The sequence below is a fragment of the Xyrauchen texanus genome, chromosome 33 (genome assembly GCF_025860055.1).
Source record: "Xyrauchen texanus isolate HMW12.3.18 chromosome 33, RBS_HiC_50CHRs, whole genome shotgun sequence".
In the NCBI taxonomy this organism is placed as follows: domain Eukaryota; kingdom Metazoa; phylum Chordata; class Actinopteri; order Cypriniformes; family Catostomidae; genus Xyrauchen; species Xyrauchen texanus.
Genome location: NC_068308.1, coordinates 27,347,501 through 27,369,971, shown reverse-complemented (window position 1 = coordinate 27,369,971; position 22,471 = coordinate 27,347,501). Strand labels below are relative to the sequence as shown.

At 38.0% G+C, this 22,471-nt stretch overlaps 1 protein-coding gene across 1 annotated transcript in view; it reads right to left on the bottom strand.

Annotated features, from left to right (window-relative positions):
* Window positions 1-22,471, bottom strand: part of LOC127626600 (actin-binding LIM protein 1-like) — an 86,296-nt gene that overhangs the window by 44,533 nt on the left and 19,292 nt on the right. The window contains exons 2-4 of the mRNA XM_052102501.1: window positions 21,453-21,587; window positions 3,352-3,535; window positions 878-987 (exon numbers count right to left, since the gene is read on the bottom strand). Coding sequence (XP_051958461.1) covers window positions 878-987; window positions 3,352-3,535; window positions 21,453-21,587 — 429 coding nt within the window. The remainder of the gene's footprint in view (window positions 1-877; window positions 988-3,351; window positions 3,536-21,452; window positions 21,588-22,471) is intronic.

Here is a 22,471-nt window from a genome sequence, read left to right as displayed (position 1 = left end):
TTTGGCATCCACTATATAAAAAACAATCAAGTGAGCAATATCAGATGCAGCAAATGTGTTCTGAAATAACACAATCACGTGGTGTTGAATGGCCCCTATAGAATGAACTTACTCTTTCCTCTGAAACACAGCAGTGTCTCATTCCTAAATGGCTCCACCTAATGTTGTTTTGTAACAACAATTCTAGCAAACCTGAATTTTGACAATTTGCTTCTAATCGCCAAAGCCATTATCAAAAATAAGGAAACCATAAACTTCAGGAAATCACTAAATGTTCATTCTACACATATGGAGATCTGACCTGTCAACATACAACAATCTAGACCGAATGCTAGGGTGAGATAGAATGTGACAAGTAGCAGGCACAGCAGTGCTCTGAAGGAATATGAGCTTTCACTGAGTCTGAGTCTCCTGCTTCACTGATGGGGCCCCTAAGCTGAAATGACGAGGACGAGGATGAAGAACTTCCTTAAAGTTAGATAAAAGATTAACCGAAGGAGAGAAATGAAAAAAAAATCTGAAGAAAATGTAAATGGTGCTTGCCATGGCTTTGTTACAGTTTCTGGTTGCTAATGTGTTCTGACTTATTTTCTAGCATGTTGCTATGTGGATTCTGAGGTTGTAGGGTGTTCTGGTTGGTTGCTTACAAAATCAAAAGAGCCTATCCCCAAGTGTCTATGATATTCTGGATGAAGATACAATGAGCTTCCATTTAGCAATGACCTTCAGAGTCTGGAGTGGTGTAAGATCTGTCAACACACATAACCACTACACAAACTAACACATTTATAAAAGAGGGATGATTTTGTCAAGCTGAAATCTGAGTAGGACACTAAAACAACCAACACAAACACACGTGTGTTGTGCCGAGACTTACTGCTAGAGGTGCTGATGTCTTTGGGGGTTGGGGAAGCTGGCTGGATGCAGTGCTGGCAGAGGCAGTCTTTTCCATTAAAAGTGACTCGATCACCAGCAGGAAATGGCCGTCTGGCAACAGGACAGGGATTAAACACAGACATTTAGCCATACATTACATTCTATTACTAAACATTTGTACTGTTTCTTACAGAAAAATGTAAAAGTAAATGATTTAGATCTGTATGTACTATTAAAGTTATTTAGTAAGAATATTTGTGTGCTTTTAAAGGGTCATATTCTTTTTAAATTTTGTCATTTTTTATTTTTTCCTTAAGTCCATAAAACAGGCTGCTTTTGTTCCTGTGATTCATTTTTGTTACTGTGATACCTCCATATCATTAGCTCCGCTTTTCCACTATCGGACCAGTGCGAGCCAGGTCTATTGGCCTTGGCAGTGGCGTGCACAGACCTCAGCAGGAACGGTGGCGAAAATATAAAGAAGGGCACTGATTTTTTTTTGTAGCACTAATATGTACTAAACTTATTCTTTGCTTTTTGAGTATTTAAGCATTTGTCTTGTATTATAAACATAATTTTTCCATTATTTTCTTTTTGACAAATAGTCTATCCTGTTACTGCATATTCCTAATAAAAAGCACCATATTTTACAAGTTTTTTTTTTTTTTTCAGGCATGGTCTGTGATAATCCCATGTGTCTGACATGTGTCGTAGTAACCATGGTATTTTTGAAGTATCTTGAAGTACTATGACAGTATCATGAAATATGAATATAATCATTCAGTAACATGGTATTACCGGCACAGTGTCTTTTTTTTATAGGGCTCTAATCTTTCACTTTTCTCATCTCTGCACCCTAACTAAATCTTTTTTTTAATCTCTGCTTCTTCCATTCTGACCTCATCACCATGGTTTTGAATGGGTAGCATGTCCAAAAATGTTAATGCCATGTTATTTTTCTGAAAGTGATTAGTCTATACATTTAAACAAAAAACAAACTCTGTGCGTACATCCGACTGACCTGAGAAATATTTACTCTCAGATTATTTCACCAATCTTTAAATGTGTTTCCCGTATTTCTGTTGGCTGTTTAAAAGAACTAGCAATGCACAATTTGAGAATGAACGATTCTTGGCCAAACGGGCTTGCAAAACGGTCTGAATCGATTCGTGATTCAGTACAATTCGTTCAGAGCGCTCTCTCAATTAATAATTTGGAGGGATTTCTCGCACAGTAAAACAGTTTCTGGATATTTACGAATATAGCTCTGGGTAGTGTAAATTTACCTACTGTCAACTGAAACCAAAGGAATTTCAGCTAGTGTCATGTGAACAAAGGGCTGTTCAAACTGAACTGTTTTTTTTTGAGTCAGCTCGCGCTGTTTTTCAATCGTTTTACATGTAAACATGTTTTACTGTGTTTTTAGCATCTCTCACGGGAACGCTGCATTTTTAGACGCTGTATCGAATTAAAAATAACTTCAACTGATAAAAACGCGTCTCGAGCCTCCTACGTTCTGCTCTATTCGTTGTGGTGCGTTTAGCCTTTCAGCGCGAAAACGCGTCTGTCTGAAGGGTTACTTGAAGAAATGCTTAAGCCAATAATTACATGAATGCTACTCATAGGCCTACTAGAGAAAATAAATGAACGCATATCTCAAAGTCACCACCATCATTTAACGCGTTGGTGTTTGTTACAAAAACAAATCTCCCGGTCCGACGGGACCCGAGAACGCGACAGGTTTCAAGTTTGTAATTAATGAAAAAATGAACAGGCCTACAGATCTAGTTTCGAGCACGCGCTCTTACTCACACTCAGGGACATCGCGAACGGACGAGTTAGGGGCAGTTCACACCGAATGTGTTTTTGAGCACCTCTGCTCTGTTTCCCCATTGTTTAAACACTTGCTGGACGAATGTCTTTGATATGCACCGTCTCGTTTTTCTTCAGCGTCTCGCGCAGGACAGGCACTGTTTAAACACCATGTCAAGTTAAAAAGAACTTGAACTTCAAAAACGCATGTTGAGACACCTGCGCACTGTTTCATTCTTTGTGCTGCATCTAGATTGTTTTTTGCGCAGTTGTCACAAACATTCAGCATTCTACGGTAAATAAAAACATAAATAAAAATTATATATGCTGGGGCGTTGCAAGATTTAATTTGCAAGAACAAATCTACAAATTGGAAAATACATAATTTTTTATTATTACACAATTAGCTCTCTTGTCACCTGTGATCTCATTATACAGCATGCCTATGTGACTTGTGTTTTTTTGCATTGCCAAATTTCAAACATTACAAGTAAACATGCTACTAAGACAGTAAGAAAACATGGACAAGTTCTTGAAAAGGAAAACTAGCGACGATGGTTATGTGGGATAGTTGGGTGCAGTGGGATTTTTTAATTGTAAAAAGTGTGTTGTGGAAGAAAAAATGTTGGGAAACACTGGTCATTTTACTCTAGTTACTCTTACTTGCAGACAGTGCAAACAAAGCATGATGGGTGGTAGGTCTTCCCCAGAGCAGTGACCACCTCCCCCTCCACAAAGTCTCCACAGCCATTACAACGAGTGCCATGAAGCCTCTGGTAGTCCAGCGTGCACAGGTACTCCCCGTTCTTCATGAAGAACCCACCTTGGGCCAGGTCACAACCGCACACTGAATGCAAATACAAATAAATCTGTTATTAGCATATGGTTTTAATGAGATTTTTAAATGGGCTTCTAATAACAACAATTTTCCAAATATCTGATTTTCATCAATATCTCAGTTGTTTATCCTTGACAGCAATAAGGTTAAATGAAGATCAAGGCATGTCATTTGGAGATTTTTTTTCCAGTCTCTTTTTTTCCATGTTTCTCCAGCTTATCTTCTGAGAAGAGTTTCTTTGAACTTTTCTTCCTTTAGGGCCCTTTCATAGTCAACGCATCGGTACGCGTACGCGTCTGAAAGGCTACGCTTCGCTACGCTTCGGCCGCCATTACGCGTCGATGCGTAGCCAAATGTGTCGTCCTAGTTTTTGATACGCGACGCACCGATGCGCGCAATACTACGCGGTGTCGGTGGGGGCGACATTGCAAGTATTGTACATTAATTCAAGTATATTATATCCAATCGGGTAGCGGTGATTTAGGTGAGTGTCCGGGAGAAAGCGGACGACTTTTGATAGCAATACATCAAATTTTGGCGCCGACATCCTAAAATATTGGAAATGTCTCTCCTCGTCCATGCTTCGCATGGGAAGCACCAGAGACACAAACTCACCATCCTGATCCCTTTTTTGATTTAAAGGGCGAACATACCACCGTCTATCTCTGCGCTGCCTTTGATGCCGCCTATATAAAATCAGCAATATGCACTCCTCTTCAGTTGTCATTTTGGTCTGAATATGACGTGACCCGACTCTACTAATATCACCAGACTCTACTACCCCCTGTTGCGGGAGCGGTGTATTGCATTTCACGCATCGCCCGTGACACGTGCGTCTGCTTGCGGACTATGAAAGGGAGCACGTCGCTCGCGTCACTCGCGTTGCTTGCTTGCGTAGCTCACGTTGACTATGTAAGGGCAGAGTTTCATAAGGAGATCTCAGCCTTGTCTCAGATTGTGCTCAATCAAATGTAAGAGATTACAGTCAATATGAACTCAAGAATTCATATTGACTAGCACCGTGCCCTGGGCAGAACACATTTCTGTGTAAATCATACATAAAACCATCTATGGAACATTGTTTCATTCAGTTCAATGGGAAAGTTATGTACAAATGGATTTGAGAACAATTTAGACAGAAATTTTTTCATTAATAAGGCCAAATAAGAGCCAAACAGACACACCACTCAGTTGTTTGGCTCTCATTGAGTGCCATAGTACAACTCAACAGTTGTGTCAGCAAACACAAGGTCAGGGGGCTTATGCTTATCTTGGCCAGTGAGTTTGGTTAACTCAATATTTCCTGAGCTAGAGAATGCTTTCAAGAGTTTGGCACAAGTTCAGACACTTTTTGTGTGTGTGTGTGTGTGTGTGTGTGTGTGTGTGTGTGTGTGTGTGTGTGTGTGTGTGTGTGTGTAGGTGTGTTTGGTGTGTGTTCTCTTGGCAAGTGTGTCTGTCTCTAATTCTGCCATCACACAAGCTCAATTTTCCTGAAAGCTCCTTGGCAGGCCGACACTGATATTTCACAGCTTGTTTAGCGTTATATGATATCCCCTTCTCCTCTCAACAAGTGTCTTTTCTCTCATTTCCTGCCTGTCCTTTTCTCTTGCTCTCTGTTTTTCCTTGTTTCAACCTATGCAAAAATATGAGGATGTTAAGTCCATATGTTTTCGTGTGGATGGGGAGGCAGATTTTTGTTATTTTATTTATAATGTAACTGAAGAGTTAACATGTAAATGGTAGAAGAAGGGGCAATGCAGGTCAGATACAAAACCCTATCTCCCACATGAGCACCATGGCGAGGACTTCAAATAGAAAGTGAGTCTGTATCTTAGGCTTGCTTTGGCAAACTTAAATTAAACTTAGTAATTATCATGTTGTTAAATAGGGTTCAATCGGTTTATAGGAACACTATGGTCCTCATAAAGCGCCCGATCTGGTATTCCGCTTTTGTAGCCCATCTGCCTCAAGGTTCAATGTGTTGTGCATTCTGAGATGCTGAGTGGTTATCTGAGTTACTGTAGCCTTTCTGTCAGCTCAAACTAGTCTGGCCATTATAAACATTGACATAACACAGGAATTTCACTCCAATCGTTGCCAAATGAAGTACAACATTTAAAATCATCATTTTGTGGCTATTTGTTTTTCTCACTATGTATTCACCACATAGCATATAATCCAAAATGTTACATTTACTCTCTCATCTCTACAGCACTATCTCAGCACTGGCATTTTTGCATCATATTTTGCATTCCAGTTATTATCTTTAAGATTAGGCCCTTTTTAACTCCATTCAGGCAGACAAGTATGACAAGAAGGTGGCAGTCGTCATTAGCCACAGAGATAGACAGCTGCGTAAGCATAGCGGCCTGCACTCTCTCCGTGTCTGGCATTAGGGTAACCTTCACTGACAGGGTGCAGAATGCCAGGGTGCCAGTTTGAAAAATGTAATACCCATTTATGATGACACATACACATCTCGTAAGTAGACCATTGTGCAGAGGGGTTCAGGGGGCTATTTCCTCCCCTCCTATCCTGGGCCAACTGCAATTATATTCTCTTAACCCTGTTGTGTCCAGGGTTTAGCCTTGTGTCGAAAGAACTGTGCTGGTAACCAATAGGTTCCAGGTTCAAACACTACAAAGCGTATCTTTGAAAAACATCACCTACATGACCAATAAGTGATATCATATTTTATCCATGGTATTACATTTTCAAACAGATATCGGAGTTCAATGATACTGGTGATTTCAATTGCTGCTATTTTAAATTTGGTTGAAAACATACTTTTTCAAACTCACCCTACAGCTTTCATCGAATTTTCTCCAAATTTGGCTAAAATGATAAAAAAATGATTCATGATTAAATCTGTGTAACATGTCAATAAATTGAATGTGAGTACACCAAACAGGAACACTGATATTGAAAAGAAACTTTATTAAATGTATCATTATAAAATTATAATTATCTCATTATTAAAATACATAATAATTAAGGTAATTATCATTCCCAGTATGCTATCAGGCTACAAACTCTACACAGTGCCGTTTGTGCCACCCACTAGCCAAAAGGTCTAACGTACTCTTAAATCTGCTCATAACCTTTGAACTGCTTCACCTCAAATTTAGGGCAATGTACTTGATGTTTTGCTTGGCCTAGCTAGTAATTGCTGCTTTATGTCCTGCTAAATAAATTGGAGGAAAGATGCATAGATGCTTCTTTTCTTTTCTCCCCTTTTCTACCCAATTTGGAATGCCCAATTCCCAATGCGCTCTAAGTCCTCGTGGTGACGTAATGACTTGCCTCAACCTGGGTGGCGGAGGGCGAATCTCAGTTGCCTCCGTGTCTGAGCCCCTCAATCCACGCATTCTACCACGTGGAGACATAGCGCATGTGGAGGCTTCATGCTATTCTCCACGGCATCCACGCACAACTCACCACGCACCCCACCGAGAGCGAGAACCACATTATAGCGACCACAAGGAGGTTACCCCATGTGATCCTCCCTAGCAATCGGGCCAATATGGTTGCTTAGGAGACCTGGCTGGAGTCACTCAGTACGCCCTGGATTCAAACTCGCGACTCCAGGGGTGGTAGTCAGCATCTTTACTCGCTGAGCTACCCAGGCACCCATAGATGCTTCTTTAAAAGTACATTTATGGAGTTTGGTTATTTTTCTGCACATAATGATAGCTTCTGTCTAATGCATCCTTAACATCAGAAGAGATGCAGAAATTACAGTGCCTGTAGTGACTGGGAATTTATCTGTGTGTGTGCTTTAGTGTGCAATGACGCAATGTATTGACGCTCTCGACTGTCAAGTCCCTCCTCAACAGAGCAGACTGTTAACCTCCTCCCAGAACAAAACATACATCCTCCACACTCTCTCTGTCTGGCTCAGCCTGAAAGGAAATGGAATAAAACATTCATAGGAACAAACGGAAGGATTTCAGAAGAGTAGGTACATTTGATTCAGTTAAAATTCACAGCCTTGTGTGCTGTCCTCCCATCCAGTTGTCTTGGCTTTGAAAGGGTATTTACACTGACAGTACAAAACAACTGCTATAGTTGGATACAAGAACAATCAAATAAGAATGGCAACTAGTAACCAACAGCACTTCACAAACTTCAGTGATTGAAATGTCACGTAGTGCAGCAGTGCTACAACAGGTATTTGTGTAGTTGAGCTACAGTCATTATCTGTCTGTCCAAGCAGAGGTTGTGCTAGAAAAAAAATGTAACTGTTGGTCTGATGGACTGAGTTGTTAATTTTCCATCATGGTCTATTTTTATCCGTGATACTTGTTTTCATTTCATAATTACTAGGGCTTCATTGAGGGGCGTGGCATCTATTATAATGGTACTTTATATACATAACATGTATAAATAGGAGATTTTTGACCGCCAATGCGGTGAATCTAAGGAATTCTAGGGTGAAAGTTCTACCTGTCAATCAACCGCTGCACTAAAACATGATTTTTAAATTTTGCCAGTTACGTGCAGCTTTAAAAAGAAATAACCATCTCGTCGGAATATTTGAAAAAGGTGCATACAGTTCACAAGGTTACATAATTGTTTCAGTGTGCCTGTTATGAACATAAAGTAGGGTTTCTCTGATACCGAAATTTTGGCTTCCGTTACAATACCTGCCCTGGTACATCGGTACAATACTAAATCGTTATTTCGGCAATAAATAAATAGTCTCATATTACTGATGAAATCAAAATTCAGCATTTTCCATTTAAATCCATTTGGATTCCACATATAATGTTTTAATTAACTATTATCATCAAAACTGTGTTGAATACATATAATCAAATTAATACATGGAATAAAACTTTAATCAAATAAAAATATAATAATTAATTTTCAACCAAATAAAAAAAGTTTAAAAAAAATTTGTAAAAAAACAAATAAAATGCTGCACAACAAAGCTTCACAGTGAAAACATTAATAAAAAAATCTGATTACCTCTGGCACAAGGCTGCTATAGCTTCATCACAGTGTGCTGATATTCAGTATGCTTGTTTTTGTGATATTACATATACAAATTATGAATAACAATGATAATAATAATACACCATATATTTTTATTGTTATTAGTAGTACTATTGCTATTACTTTGAATATTACATTTTTCTATACAATAGTAATGATTTTATGTGGTAATGTCATCATTTTCACTCTTCATCCAGTTATGCAGAGGTTTTATTTTGGTGGAATGTTTATTTTGACAGACATCTGAACCTCCTGTGTGGTAGTCGGTGAAATGCTGAAATACTTGTGTGGTGAAATCTCAGAGCACCACTGGAGGAGTTTGTCTGAGTGTTCACAGCCACTTGTACATGCATAATGTGCATCACATGCGATCTGTTTGTGTATGTGTGCGTAAAGTATGACAAAGCAGTGTCGGACCTCTCATTTATTCTCAAGCGTGGGAGTGTAGTGTGCATATTATTTCATTAAACAACATCCTTCCACTGATTAATGATCACACTTGTTCATATTAAGATGTAAATTTGATTCATTGTCATTGATTTCATCTAACAAAAGTCACATCCCGTAAAATTGTGCTAATAGCACCTCACTGTTGTATGGTACAGAAATTAGCAAGTCTTTCTGCAGTACCGGTAGTACTGAGCACCGACTCAATCTGGCACCAGTGCACAGTATAGGACAGGATACTCAACTAGTCGTCCAACAACAAACTAGTAAGTTTAATATTTTTAGCTGTAGTGATTTTAAAGTGATGAATTAAAGATGCCACTTTTTGTAATGTTTAAGCGTGCAGTGCATTGTGTGCAGTTACTATCAGCTAGTAAACAGTGAAAAGTTGCATCTTAAATCGTCCTCATTATTTAAAGCAATGCTTTTGTACAAATTCACTGCATTTAACAATAAATGTCAATTTTAGTCATGATCAGACTTTAAATCGCCTGCTGTAAGCAATGTTCCCGTTATTATGCCGATTCTTTATGTTGGGGTGTCTGACAGACAACTGATTGCTTTAATAAACTGATGCAGAAGAAAAAACTGTTGGATGCCGTGAACTAAATGTTGTGCACCCACAATGATCTTACATTTACATACTTTTGAAGCACTCTGGTTACACTGAAGCACATCGATGCGCATAAGTGGTGTTGTGCCCTTGATTGGAGCGTCTCCAATGTTTTTCTTTTATTTGTTCATTGTACTGATGAACAAATAAAAGAAGAACATTGGATATCTCGGCTGACAATCCCTTTTTTTGTGGATAAATAAAAGTGAGTTTAATTTTTTTCCGTTTGAACTATATTGAGATTGACCCATTTGCAATCACATCACACATCTTTTTGACTGAGGCACAAGATCTCATTAGATTTGATTATACACCTCCTATTTATTGTTTTTGTGTATTTATCAGTTTTCTTATCGTAGTGCTGCCATTAGTGTTCACATATCCCCCAGAAATACGTCCACTTAGATGTTCAATTGTTATATGATATGTATTTTTTGCATCAATGCTGTTGCATAATAAGAAAATGTGTAAATAATCATAAAAATTATGAACCGTGATTTTTTTCTCCGAAGGTAATCTAACCTTCAAAAACTCGCACCACGCCGTCCCTACTCCATTAAAATGACAGAGAATTCTGATCTAAACTTTGTGATATTGTGATAATGTTTGTGCTTAGATAAAATGTAAGTAAAATTGGCAGAAACCATACATCACTTTTTTGCACTTTCTTTTTGTTCTTATACTTTGTGTTTTATTATCATGTACAGTAGTAACATACTGATGTGATGATTGATGTATGAATTCAAGAAATCAAAGACCCTCTCCTTGAAATCTGACCAAATTGGTAAAAAGAGACTCATTTTACCAGCTACAGTATGGCGATGCTCCTGTCCACTTATGTCGTATTGCCTGAAACGCATCTATAGTACCAGGCAATAAACATGGCACACACATAGTGGGAGAGTGAGAGAAAGGGTTACGTAAAATGAATTGGTAAATAGAGAATTTTCAGTAAACACAATTCTTCTGTTCAAGTATTCATGACACAATTTGTAATTTAATAGTTGAAGGAGTAAATTAGCAAAAGCGAGGCCGATTGTGACCTGATTAATGTGTTGTCCAACTTCACAATAATCAGACTGGTACTAATCCATTTACATGACATTTTAAAAAGACAAATTATAGTTTTAGTCTGACTGAAATCAAACTTTTAAAGTGCCTGCAAATGTACTGAGTGTGAAAAGACAAATTGCTTGTCACTGGTTAGGACAGAGTGTTAGGATATTTTTTCAGTATACATTATGCTTCAATTAAGTTTTTTCAGTTCAGATTAACTTCAAGTTCAGGTACAAAAAACCTCAGGTAGAAAGCCACATTGAGTTCAGCAATCTATCCGACTGCAGTAATGCAGAGAGCCCAGGCTTTCCCATTCAGTACAGTATATGCAGAAATCAAACAAGCTTTCATAGACTTCATCAATATATTAATGTGTTCCTAGCATGCTGCCTTCTCCCTGCACTTTAGAGGATAGTGTGGTTTCGGCATGGGTTTCCTCTCTTCTCTGCTGCTAGTTTCTCTTGCAGCTATGTGTACATGCTATATAAACAAAATGGACACGAGGTGCATGTGGGACGAAGCTTTAAAGACATCACTCTCTGAAATACCACAGAAGTGGGATGTATAGGCAAACACAATCAACACATCCTCTTTTAGGTGTCCTTTCCTCTCTTCACTGTGCTATAGCTTTTATTCTTCATTTTTATGCACATTAACTCTTTGTGAGATCAAATAAATGATTCCCAAAAACTTTATACATGTTATGGCTTGAGGGGTCTCTTTGCATGGACCATGTAAACTTTTATTATCCATGTGAAACTAACAAAATTTTTATGACAAAGGAGGCAACCATACTATACACCAGGCCTGTCCAACCTCATTTTCAGATATGGTTTGGATTGGTAAGTCTGTGGGAGAGAGTTAAGATCTCATGAAATGGCTCCTTGAAAAGTTATAATATACAGTATTTCCGAAAACAGTAAGTTTGTGAGGACATTAAGGGCTCATCTTTTAAAAAATAGCCAATAGCCTTTAGTTTACGTTGCAGCCATGAACCACGATTTGCTACATACTTTGGGGAGGGACATTCTCATTCTAGAGCATTTGCTTGGACAATAATCTGAGTCAACAATATTTTTGGTGGAAGTGTAAAGTTTATCTTAACAGAAGGCAGACAAAGGGGAAAATGTTTGCAAGACCATCATAAATAAGTGAAATTGCCTTTTATTATTATGGAAAATCAGAACTTCAAAGAAAAGTTCAAAATAAACAAAAAATTCCAAACTCACAAAAGAACACATGACGCAATGTGAGCTAAAGCCTTGGTTCTAATGTTAACTCTCAGTCCACACACTCTACTGCCACTTATGGGCATGGCTGACATATCACAAGAAGAGGAAAACTGTCAATTTTAATGGTGAAGTTCTGCTTAAAGTTAATTTTGTCAAAATTTTTAAAAGTATGCTAGAATATAGATGTCTCCCAAGCTAATAGACAATGACTTAAAGCTCTTTAACAAACTCCAGTTAGCTGTGTGGAGATCATAAACATTGATAACATGCACTCCGATGTTCTATAATGCTGAGCTCTTCTGATTAGAGAAGTGGTGTATTAGTCTGCATTGACCGAGTGAGCAGATTCTAATGGCGATACATCATGCATGGTGCCTGTGTTTAAGGGTATATGAACATCCAATGCTACACAATACAACACGGAAATCATTCAAATGATTGCTGAGTTTCCATATCAAATGTACATGATTCATCTGGAACTAGAATACTGTATCTGACCTCAGCAATGTGATATCATGGGTAATAAAACTAATAACCATTACATCTGTGTTACTTAATGGAAATCTATGTGGAATGCAGGTGGTATGTAGCAAGTAAACATCATAGTTTTAAATTACATTTAAACACATATTATATCCTTTCTGTCCAGAGATAAATTTCCTATGAGCCATTTCATTGCTGACTCATATAAACTGCATGGCTGTGCACAGCACATTTACAGTAATAATGTGCACAGGAAATTGACTGTTGAAAATTCATGACAGTAAGTCGGACAAATCTTTTTTTTTTTTTTTAAGGTAATCATATTCTAAAAGTTGACAAGGCAAAAATTGTAGTGATGTAGGTTATGTAGATAGGGTATATTTTCAACCCAGAGAAGAATTGTGTGGTACTACAAAGTACTGTGGTTTCATGGTACAATGACGGCTTGAGTACACAAACTCAGTACTTTAATAGGAACACTATGGTCCTAATAAAGTTCCCAACGTAGTCTTCTGCTGTTGTAGCCTATCCGCGTCAAGGTTGGACGAGATATGCATTCTGAGATACTATTCCGCTCACTCCAATTGTACAGAGTGGTTATCTAAGTTACCGTAGTTTTTCTGTCAGCTTGAACCAGTCTGGCCATTCTCCGTTGATCTCTCTCATCAACAAGGCATTTCCATCCGTAGAACTGCCACTCACTGAATGTTTTTTTGTTTTTGGCACCATTCTGAGTGAACTCTAGAGACTGTTGTGCATGAAAATCCCAGGAGATCAGCAGTTACAGAAATACTCAAACCAGACCATCTGGCACCAAAAATCATGCCACTGCAGAAATCACTGAGATAAGATTTTTTTCCCCATTCTGATGGTTGATGTGAACATTAACTGTAGCTCCTGAACTGTATCCGAATGATTTTATTTATTGCACTGCTGCCACATGATTGGCTGATTAGATAATTACATGAATAAGTAGGTGTACAGGTGTACATAATGGGCTCAGTGAGTGTTTATCATGGTACTGAATGATTACTATATTGATATATCAATGCCATAGTGTTTACATACTGTAAACCTTCAAAGGACGTCAATAATATTACCACTGAACATGTCAAAAAGAAAAAAAAAATGGATTTACCCTTTTTTTCATCAGTGATGAGATGTCAATAAATCGAGAAGCATATAAGAACTAGATAATGTTCAGTAAGTCTTTGATACCAGGACAGACTCTATGTTTGTCATCTGCCTTAGGTTGGCCTCTAATCCATAATCATAAATAAATATGCTTATTTTCTCCCTGGAAGTGAAGCTGTTATGGGAAATCAATTGTTCACTAACAGAGTAGCATACTTCTAAAGATAAAGGCCCATTAACATTCTCAGGGTGACCTCTGGTTCTAATTGGTTCTTCTACCAGTTGCTTGTGTGAAGCCATAGGTCTTAACATTACAGGGCTGGTTTCAGAACAGTTTGTGATTTGTATCCAAAGCAACATTTTATGCTGGGTTTGTGGTGAGAGCAGTAAATTGTTTGTTGCTTTCATGATGGCTTGTGTGCTCTGAGTTATTATCGCTTTTATGAGTGTCCAGTTTGTAGACTGACAGAGAAAGATACTGTGGGAAATGTGATCAACGATATGTGCGTGCATATGTATGGTTGTGAAAACCAGAGGTGTTATCTTACAACTGACAACTGTTTGGTTAATGGGAGAGCGGAAGGAGTGTGTGTGTGTGGGTTGGGTAGTTTACAAGGACATTATGCTATAAATGTGGTTTATGATGACGTTTCTAGTGTCCCCATAATTCAAATCGCTTAAAAAACATACTAAACTATGTTTTATTGAAAATGTAAAAATACAGAACGTTTTTTGTGAGGGTTGTCGATTACTACAGGAAATAATGTGAAAGTAACTGGGTCTACATGGATGTTGGGTGTATCATTTACAATTTTAATTATTGTAATCAGATTACAGTTACTAACTTTCAATTAAAGTAATTACTTTTAAGTACATTACTTGCACTAAGGTAATAAGTATAATCAGGGCCGGCGCTACCTATAGGCGAACTAGGCAGTTGCCTAGGGCCTCGGCCTTGGAGGCGGGGCCTCCAAAACATACACATGCTTATCCACCAATCAAGAGCAGCAAAATACTATGCTGTTTGTCCATTGGATATAACAATTGTCATTCACCTGTAGTTAAACCAATTAATATCACCGTTTACATGCGAGTCACTCCCAACCTCTGAATTTATGAATGAAGAGATTGTAGATGAATAAAATCCAACTTTTCTGCAAATTTATCTGATGGCACGGAAAACGAACTCATCCTTCAGGGGCTGCTAAGCGTAAGGCTAAGCAGGCACGCAAAGAAAGTGCAGCTCGTGATTCAGGTATCATCTATTTTTGAGTGATTGTAATGTATTGTAAAATATAAACTGATTCTAACGATCAGCGTCATTTTGAGATAGATCATTTGACGGTTATTTCCAGTTCAAAAGAGCGCGAGCGCCGTTGATGGACTGAATTCGCTTCTGACACTTTGAATCTGAGCGTATGTAGCTACAATGCAGACTTTTGTTAGAAAAAAGAAATACGTTCTAAATGAACCATCCGAAAGAGTCTGATTCGCAGAAATGAATCAGACTTCCAGTCACTGTTGGAGAGATAGAGGCGAATTCATGATTAACTGTTGAACTGAATCTTACAAAGGAGTCGATTCTCCTCGATGGAATTGATTACAACCTGTGGAATAGAATCTTGATTCCTAACGCCTCTGAATCAAGGAATCGATTCTTTTAGAATCGATTTCCAGCCCTAGTCAGGAGCTGACTCGCAAAATACTACAGAAAAAGTAAAGTTTGTCAGTCAAAGAGCAAACGCACTATACTAAAGCATTGTTTATTATGTTTTAAAACAGTCTGTATATCTTCTAAAACGCAGATGTTTAGCCTACATTAACTGCTCTAGTCTATCATAATAGACCTCATTTTTTTCATTTTCCAATCATAAATACTGTTGCAATATTTATTGATAAGTATGCAATCTTAAGCATATGAATAAGCACACAATTACAGTTGACGAAATTAACTTGTCTTTTCACTTCCACTAGCAGCTGATTTGTGTATCATAAGGTATTTCTCTACAATACATACCTAATATGACTATATTTAGTCTATCAAAAACAAAACTGTTCATTATCCCAAATAGTGGGTTAGTGTGTTACCATAAATAAATTACTGAACAAATTACTGCAAAAAACTTCCTGACTGCTAAAAAAAAAAAATTATTAAATTAAAATTAAACAATTAGGGAAATTTTTTTTAAACAAATAATTTTTTACAGTGTAGAAAAACAAATGTAGCCTATCTAATAACATCATTTGTTTTAAACATTACCTGTTGTAGGATCGCTGATGAGGTTTCTAAAATCTCTTATTGGATGTAAACAACACAATCCAAAATACAATGCAATCCAATGTAATACTGTGTAAATCTGGCCAAAATTCAGAGCCTGGAGCCCTCCCCTGGACAGCATGCCAAATACGCATAATCTTTACTCTATTTAATTTGATGTAAGTGTGAACTCGTGAATTCTGAATGGTGGAGGAGAGGAGGGCATGGCGGGGGGCCTCCAACATACATTTTGCCTAGGGCCTCCAAATGTCTAGAACCGGCCCTGGGTATAATATATTTGTACATCTGTTAGCATTTCTGCGACAGGGTGTGTGACAACGAATGTATAAGAAATATAGACGTTTTTGAGCAGAAAAAAATTATTTAGAAAGAAAATTGAAAGTAAAATAATTAGTAATGTGATTACTTTTAGAACAAGTAATCAGTAAAATAATCTGATTAAATGTTTATAGAAGTAGTTAGTAATTTGTAGTGTATTACTTTTTTTAAGTAACTTCCCCAACGCTGGTCATAAGTGTAAATAATGAGTAAATAATTACATGATTTTGAATAATTTTTTTAAATGTTATGTATTTATTTTCTCCATCACTACTGGCTTTAAAATAATGAAACACATCCTGTCTTCCAGTGTTCCACTCACACTATTAGTTGTTTTGTTGCGCCCCGTTGGGCCGCTCAAACAAACATATAGCTATTCCGCTTGGTTCAATTTCATCGATTTTTAGACGTATTTCACAAATCTGGTTATCGTATAGAAAACCCCATTAACAGAAACCAATAAAAAAGCAACTATATTTATCTTCAAATATCAATATCTTCATATATCAATTAAATCATCAAATTCTTGCTAATGGCTCACTTTGAAAATGTGTGAAACAAATCTGTTGCTGTGAGGGCTATCCTGTGACATCATCTTCTAGGAAGGCTATTAGAATGACATCTTGAAATGACATCTTTAGGCATGTAACCCTTGACATACGGGAGGCATCTGCTACTCCTCATTAACTTAATGTGACCAAGTGACTTTGATTACAGGCTAACACACAAGCACACATGTTCACAGACAGACTGGCAGTCTCTGCAGAGGTATGTGGGACCCCTCCTCTGCCTCCTTATCCTCCCAATGGGGATCAGCAGAGCTATTTCAAGCATTGCAGCATGTTAATGACTCCCAGAGACTATGCCCGAAATAGCACACACAGGCTCTCTGACTGACACAGCATTCATATACACAGATATAGAGAGATCAAGGGAGAGAGGAGGGATGTGGAGAAAGACATAGAGTCTCACTCACTAATAATTTCATACAGGTTGTGTATTTATGTGCACAGAAATGATTCTCTCACAACATTTCTGCTGGAAAAACATCAATGTTTTCTACAGAATTCTGTGTTTGCAATGGGAAAGCGACAGTTAAGCCACATATTAGTTATTAAAATATCTATGTGGTTTTGATGCATCGCGGGTTTCCCGAGTTTGAGTCCCGGATTGTGAGGCCCTTTCCCGATCCTGTTCACATTCTTCTCCCTCTCAATTTCTGTCACCTCTCTACCTTCCCTATCCCAGTAAAAAGCCAAAAGACCATAAAAAAATAAATAAAGAATATACATATATATATATATATATATATACACTCACCTAAAGGATTATAAGGAACACCATACTAATACTGTGTTTGACCCCCTTTCGCATTCAGAACTGCCTTAATTCTACGTGGAATTGATTCAACAAGGTGCTGAAAGCATTCTTTAGAAATCTTGGCCCATATTGATAGGATAGCATCTTGCAGGTGATGGAGATTTGTGGGACGCACATCCAGGGCACGAAGCTCCCGTTCCACCACATCCCAAAGATGCTCTATTGGGTTGAGATCTGGTGACTGTGGGGGCCATTTTAGTACAGTGAACTCATTGTCATGTTCAAGAAACCAATTTGAAATGATTCGAGCTTTGTGACATAGTGCATTATCCTGCTGGAAGTAGCCATCAGAGGATGGGTACATGGTGGCCATAAAGGGATGGACATGGTCAGAAACAATGCTCAGGTAGGCCGTGGCATTTAAACGATGCCCAATTGGCACTAAGGGGCCTAAAGTGTGCCAAGAAAACATCCCCCACACCATTACACCACCACCACCAGCCTGCACAGTGGTAACAAGGCATGATGGATCCATGTTCTCATTCTGTTTATGCCAAATTCTGACTCTACCATCTGAATGTCTCAACAGAAATCGAGACTCATCAGACCAGGCAACATTTTTCCAGTCTTCAACTGTCCAATTTTGGTGAGCTCTTGCAAATTGTAGCCTCTTTTTCCTATTTGTAGTGGAGATGAGTGGTACCCGGTGGAGTCTTCTGCTGTTGTATCCCATCCGCCTCAAGGTTGTGCGTGTTGTGGCTTCACAAATGCTTTGCTGCATACCTCGGTTGTAACGAGCGGTTATTTCAGGCAAAGTTGCTCTTCTATCAGCTTGAATCAGTCGGCCCATTCTCCTCTGACCTCTAGCATCAACAAGGCATTTTCGCCCACAGGACTACCGCATACTGGATGTTTTTCCCTTATCACACCATTCTTTGTAAACCCTAGAAATGGTTGTGCGTGAAAATCCCAGTAACTGAGCAGATTGTGAAATACTCAGACCGGCCCGTCTGGCACCAACAACCATGCCACGCTCAAAATTGCTTAAATCACCTTTCTTTCCCATTCTGACATTCAGTTTGGAGTTCAGGAGATTGTCTTGACCAGGACCACACCCCTAAATGCATTGAAGCAACTGCCATGTGATTGGTTGATTTGATAATTGCATTAATGAGAAATATAACAGGTGTTCCTAATAATCCTTTAGGTGAGTGTATATATATATATATATATATATATATATATATATATATATATATATATATATATATATATATACACACACACACACACACATAATTGTTTTAAACAAATTTACAGTATATAGACTCTATATATTTTGTTATACAAAAAAACTGTATATTTTATAATATTAACCACGCTGACTCAGCGAGTCATTCCTTGAATATTTAGTCATACTGATTCAAATTGGTAACTCGCGAGCTCGTCTAATTATTATAAGAACCCGTTCAAAAGTGTAATTTGCTCATGAATCAGACTGCTGTACTTTTTTGCTGCGAGGAAAACTCAATAGAGATGTTTTTTACCATTATTTTGCAATTCACAGTTAATAAATGAGACCCAGATATCGACATGAATATTAAGTGATCATTGTAGAGAGAATATTGGAGATGGAGATGTTGGCTGAAGGTGTTCAGTATAACAGAATAAGTGACTCAAAGTGAAAAAGAGCTTAAAGTGAACAAATGGAACTAATAGAGCAAAGGGAGGCTCATTAGCTTACAAGTGAGCTGTAGAGCACTGCATCTGTTCTTGCCAGACTTGGCAGGTCAAGACAGCAGAAACCCTCCTGCCAGGTATCCACAGAGAAAGTCACATTAGACATTATGTAACACTCTGAATCCTGCTTTCCAGCAATGGAGCTTATTGACTAGACACATGGAAGATCCATACAATTATGGATCCATTGTAAGTGGACTACATGTCAATGATCTAGTTAATCTGATCCCTAGTGCTGCTCTCATCTGTGATAAAATACAGCACTAGTAAAGACTAATATAGAAATTCTTACTATTTCTATATTTGAACACTGTGCTTTTTTAGGAAGGGAGGGGATAAATGCACTTTAATATTCCCAGTTTGTCCATTCAGGTGAAGACAAGATACATAACACTTACAAAAATATACCGTGGAGCTACCATGGTACATTGATGGTACTTTGATAAATACTTAAATACCCTTATTCAGACATTTAAAGTACATTTTTTGTAATTGGCCCAGAATGGGAGGGGCAAAATGCAGGTCGGAATTGGCTTTCCGGATCAAACTTTATGGCATATGACATCTAATTGGGAGAGAAATGTAAGGAATGTAAATTTGAGGAAATTCCATGTATTGTCATTTATTTAGCAAAGATGTGCCAAGAATAACAAAGCAACTGAGAAGGCATATAAGCATTTCACTAATTACACAGCACTCTCATTCCCTATTCTTGGACACTAATGTGGTGTCAGCGATTAGTGACGAATAAAACTGCGTAACAGGTGGTGTGAATTTCTCAGGTGGGATTACAGAAGAAAACCTAGTGAGACCTCAGCTTCAGAGAAGGCTTTTTACAGGATTATCTATTCCATATACACTGTTAATACAGCCAGATGTAGTTACCTGTTATTATGGTTGCCATGGCAATGACATTCAAATGGCTGATGACACATTTATCTATGAGCAGTTTAGCAAGACTGTATAAACTAACCATTTTTCTTCCTGGAATGTTCTAAGCTATTTTCTTGGGGATAAATGGAATAGTTGAGTGCCGTCTTGTCCCGGACAAAGGCAGATTGAGTGACTGAACACTCTCTCGCTGGCTTCCAGAAGGAAATAAGCAGTCTGCTCTTTGTGATTGGCAACACGCCAGCACATAAACAATAGATTCTCTTACATGACCCAAGGGCTTGGCTGGTCAACTTGTACAAGGCACAAAGAATGAAAATAAGCATGGAGACAAAGAGCCAAACACAATTACACAAAATAAAGAAGGTCAAAACCACAACAGTTCTTGATCAAATCTAGACAGGCCCCATTTCCAGCAGCCATCACTCCACCACCTTATCCTTTTGTATTTGTGATAAATTGCTAATTTAGTACTAGAAAATCACTTGCCATTATATCAAACACAGCAGAAAGCTATTTGGTTCTTTAAATGTAGATTAACGTTGTCTTTTAGTTTGTTTTTGAGTTACCACAGTATGCAATAGACTGGCATGTCTTAAGGTCAATATTAACCAGGACAGAAAGAGATGTGGAAGGTCAGATGTACAACTAAACAAGAGGATAAGTACATCAGAGTCTCTATTTTGAGAAATAGATGCCTCACATGTCCTACGCTGACAGCTTCATTGAATTCTACCCACTCAACATCAGTTTCATGTACAACAGTAAAGAAAAGATTCAGGGGTGCAGGCCTTAAGGGAAGAATTGCAAAGAAAAGCCGCTTTTGAAATGGAAAACCAAAAAGAAAAGGTTAGAGTGGGCAAAGAATCATATTGGACAACAGATATTTGGAAAAGAGTGTTATGATCTTAACCCCATTGAGCTTTTGTGGGATCAGCTAGACTGTAAAGTGAGGATTGCCTGACAAGACTGCCACATCTATGGCAAGTGCTACAGGAAGTGTAGGGTGAAATGTCACCTGAGTATCTGGACAAACTGACAGCTAGAATGCCAAGGATCTGAAAAGCTGTCATTGCTGCACGTGGAGGATTTTTTGATGAGAACTCTTTGAAGTAGTTTAAGTTTTAAGTTTAAGTTTTTTTATTGTAATAGTATTTTTTCAGGTTATTACTGACTATACATTTTGATCAGTTGAATGCCACTTCGGTGAATACAAGTGCCAATTTCTTTCCATAAGAGCAAAATCTGTACATTATTCCAAACTGCCAGTATATATCATTTATGACCAAGGAAATGTCTCAAAGCAGCTATCATTTGTTTTGCTCTCTCAACACTGTTTTCAAATGGTGGATGAACCGAGGAGAATAAGTTAACAGTTGTATCATTCAAAACAGGCATTTAGTAAAAAGATCTTACCTTTGCATGTGAAACATTTTATATGGAAGTGCCTAGATTGCACCCGGAGAACCTCTCCCTTACATGGCTCCCCACACTTGTAGCACTGGATGACCAGTTTTCCTGGTGGATGGTGGGTTTCCTGAGGATGAGCCACTGTAGAGGAACGCAGAGATGTGGGATCAGCAAAGACTTCCATATTGGATGAAGGAGCATAGTGCTGTTACATTGTCAAAGAGGATAGGATGATTCCATACAATAAATTCATTAAAACCCAAAACAATCAGTTCAACAGCCAACATTAGCTAGTGTATAAACAATATGAACAGTAGGACAGTATTATGTTTCATGTGCACTCTGCAAAAGGTGGTGAAGCTATCTAAAAAAGACCCATAAAACTGATTTCTGTACTACATCAATTTGGTAAATAACTGACAATTTGGTCTTGACAGTGGTAATGAATGCAGGACTTTCCTGTAATAAATGTAGATTATTTTAGGAATCATAATACGGAGAACAAGACTTTCCTTGCTTTTTTATTTTAAATAAAAAGATGTTGATGTATAACATGTAATAATAATATTGCAAAAGTCTCTCTGCAGTCTAGTTAAAGGGTAATTTCACCCAAAAATATCTCCTCTGCAGAAAACTAAAAATATGTTTTTAGAAAAATATGTTGGTCCTTTCAAAGTGACTGGTGACCAGAAATCTGAAGGTCCAAAAAGGTCCAAAAAGGATATAAAGGCAGCATAAAAGTAATCCATAAGACTCTAGCTATGGGTTAGAAACAGATAGGTGTGAGTTAGAAACAGATCAATATTTAAGTCCTTTTTTTTTTCTATAAATCGGTTCCTGTTCAAAAATGTATTGGGCTGGGTTAGTGTGGTTAGAGTGATTTTTCCAGCCTTTTTCCTCACTCTCAAAGTGTACAGTTCTTGAAGGGAGGGCAGGGGGCAACCAATAATCATCTCAGCAGTTCAAACCGTCCTTTGTAGTCTTCTGATATCTGATTTTATAGCAGCATCAAACCTGACAGACTC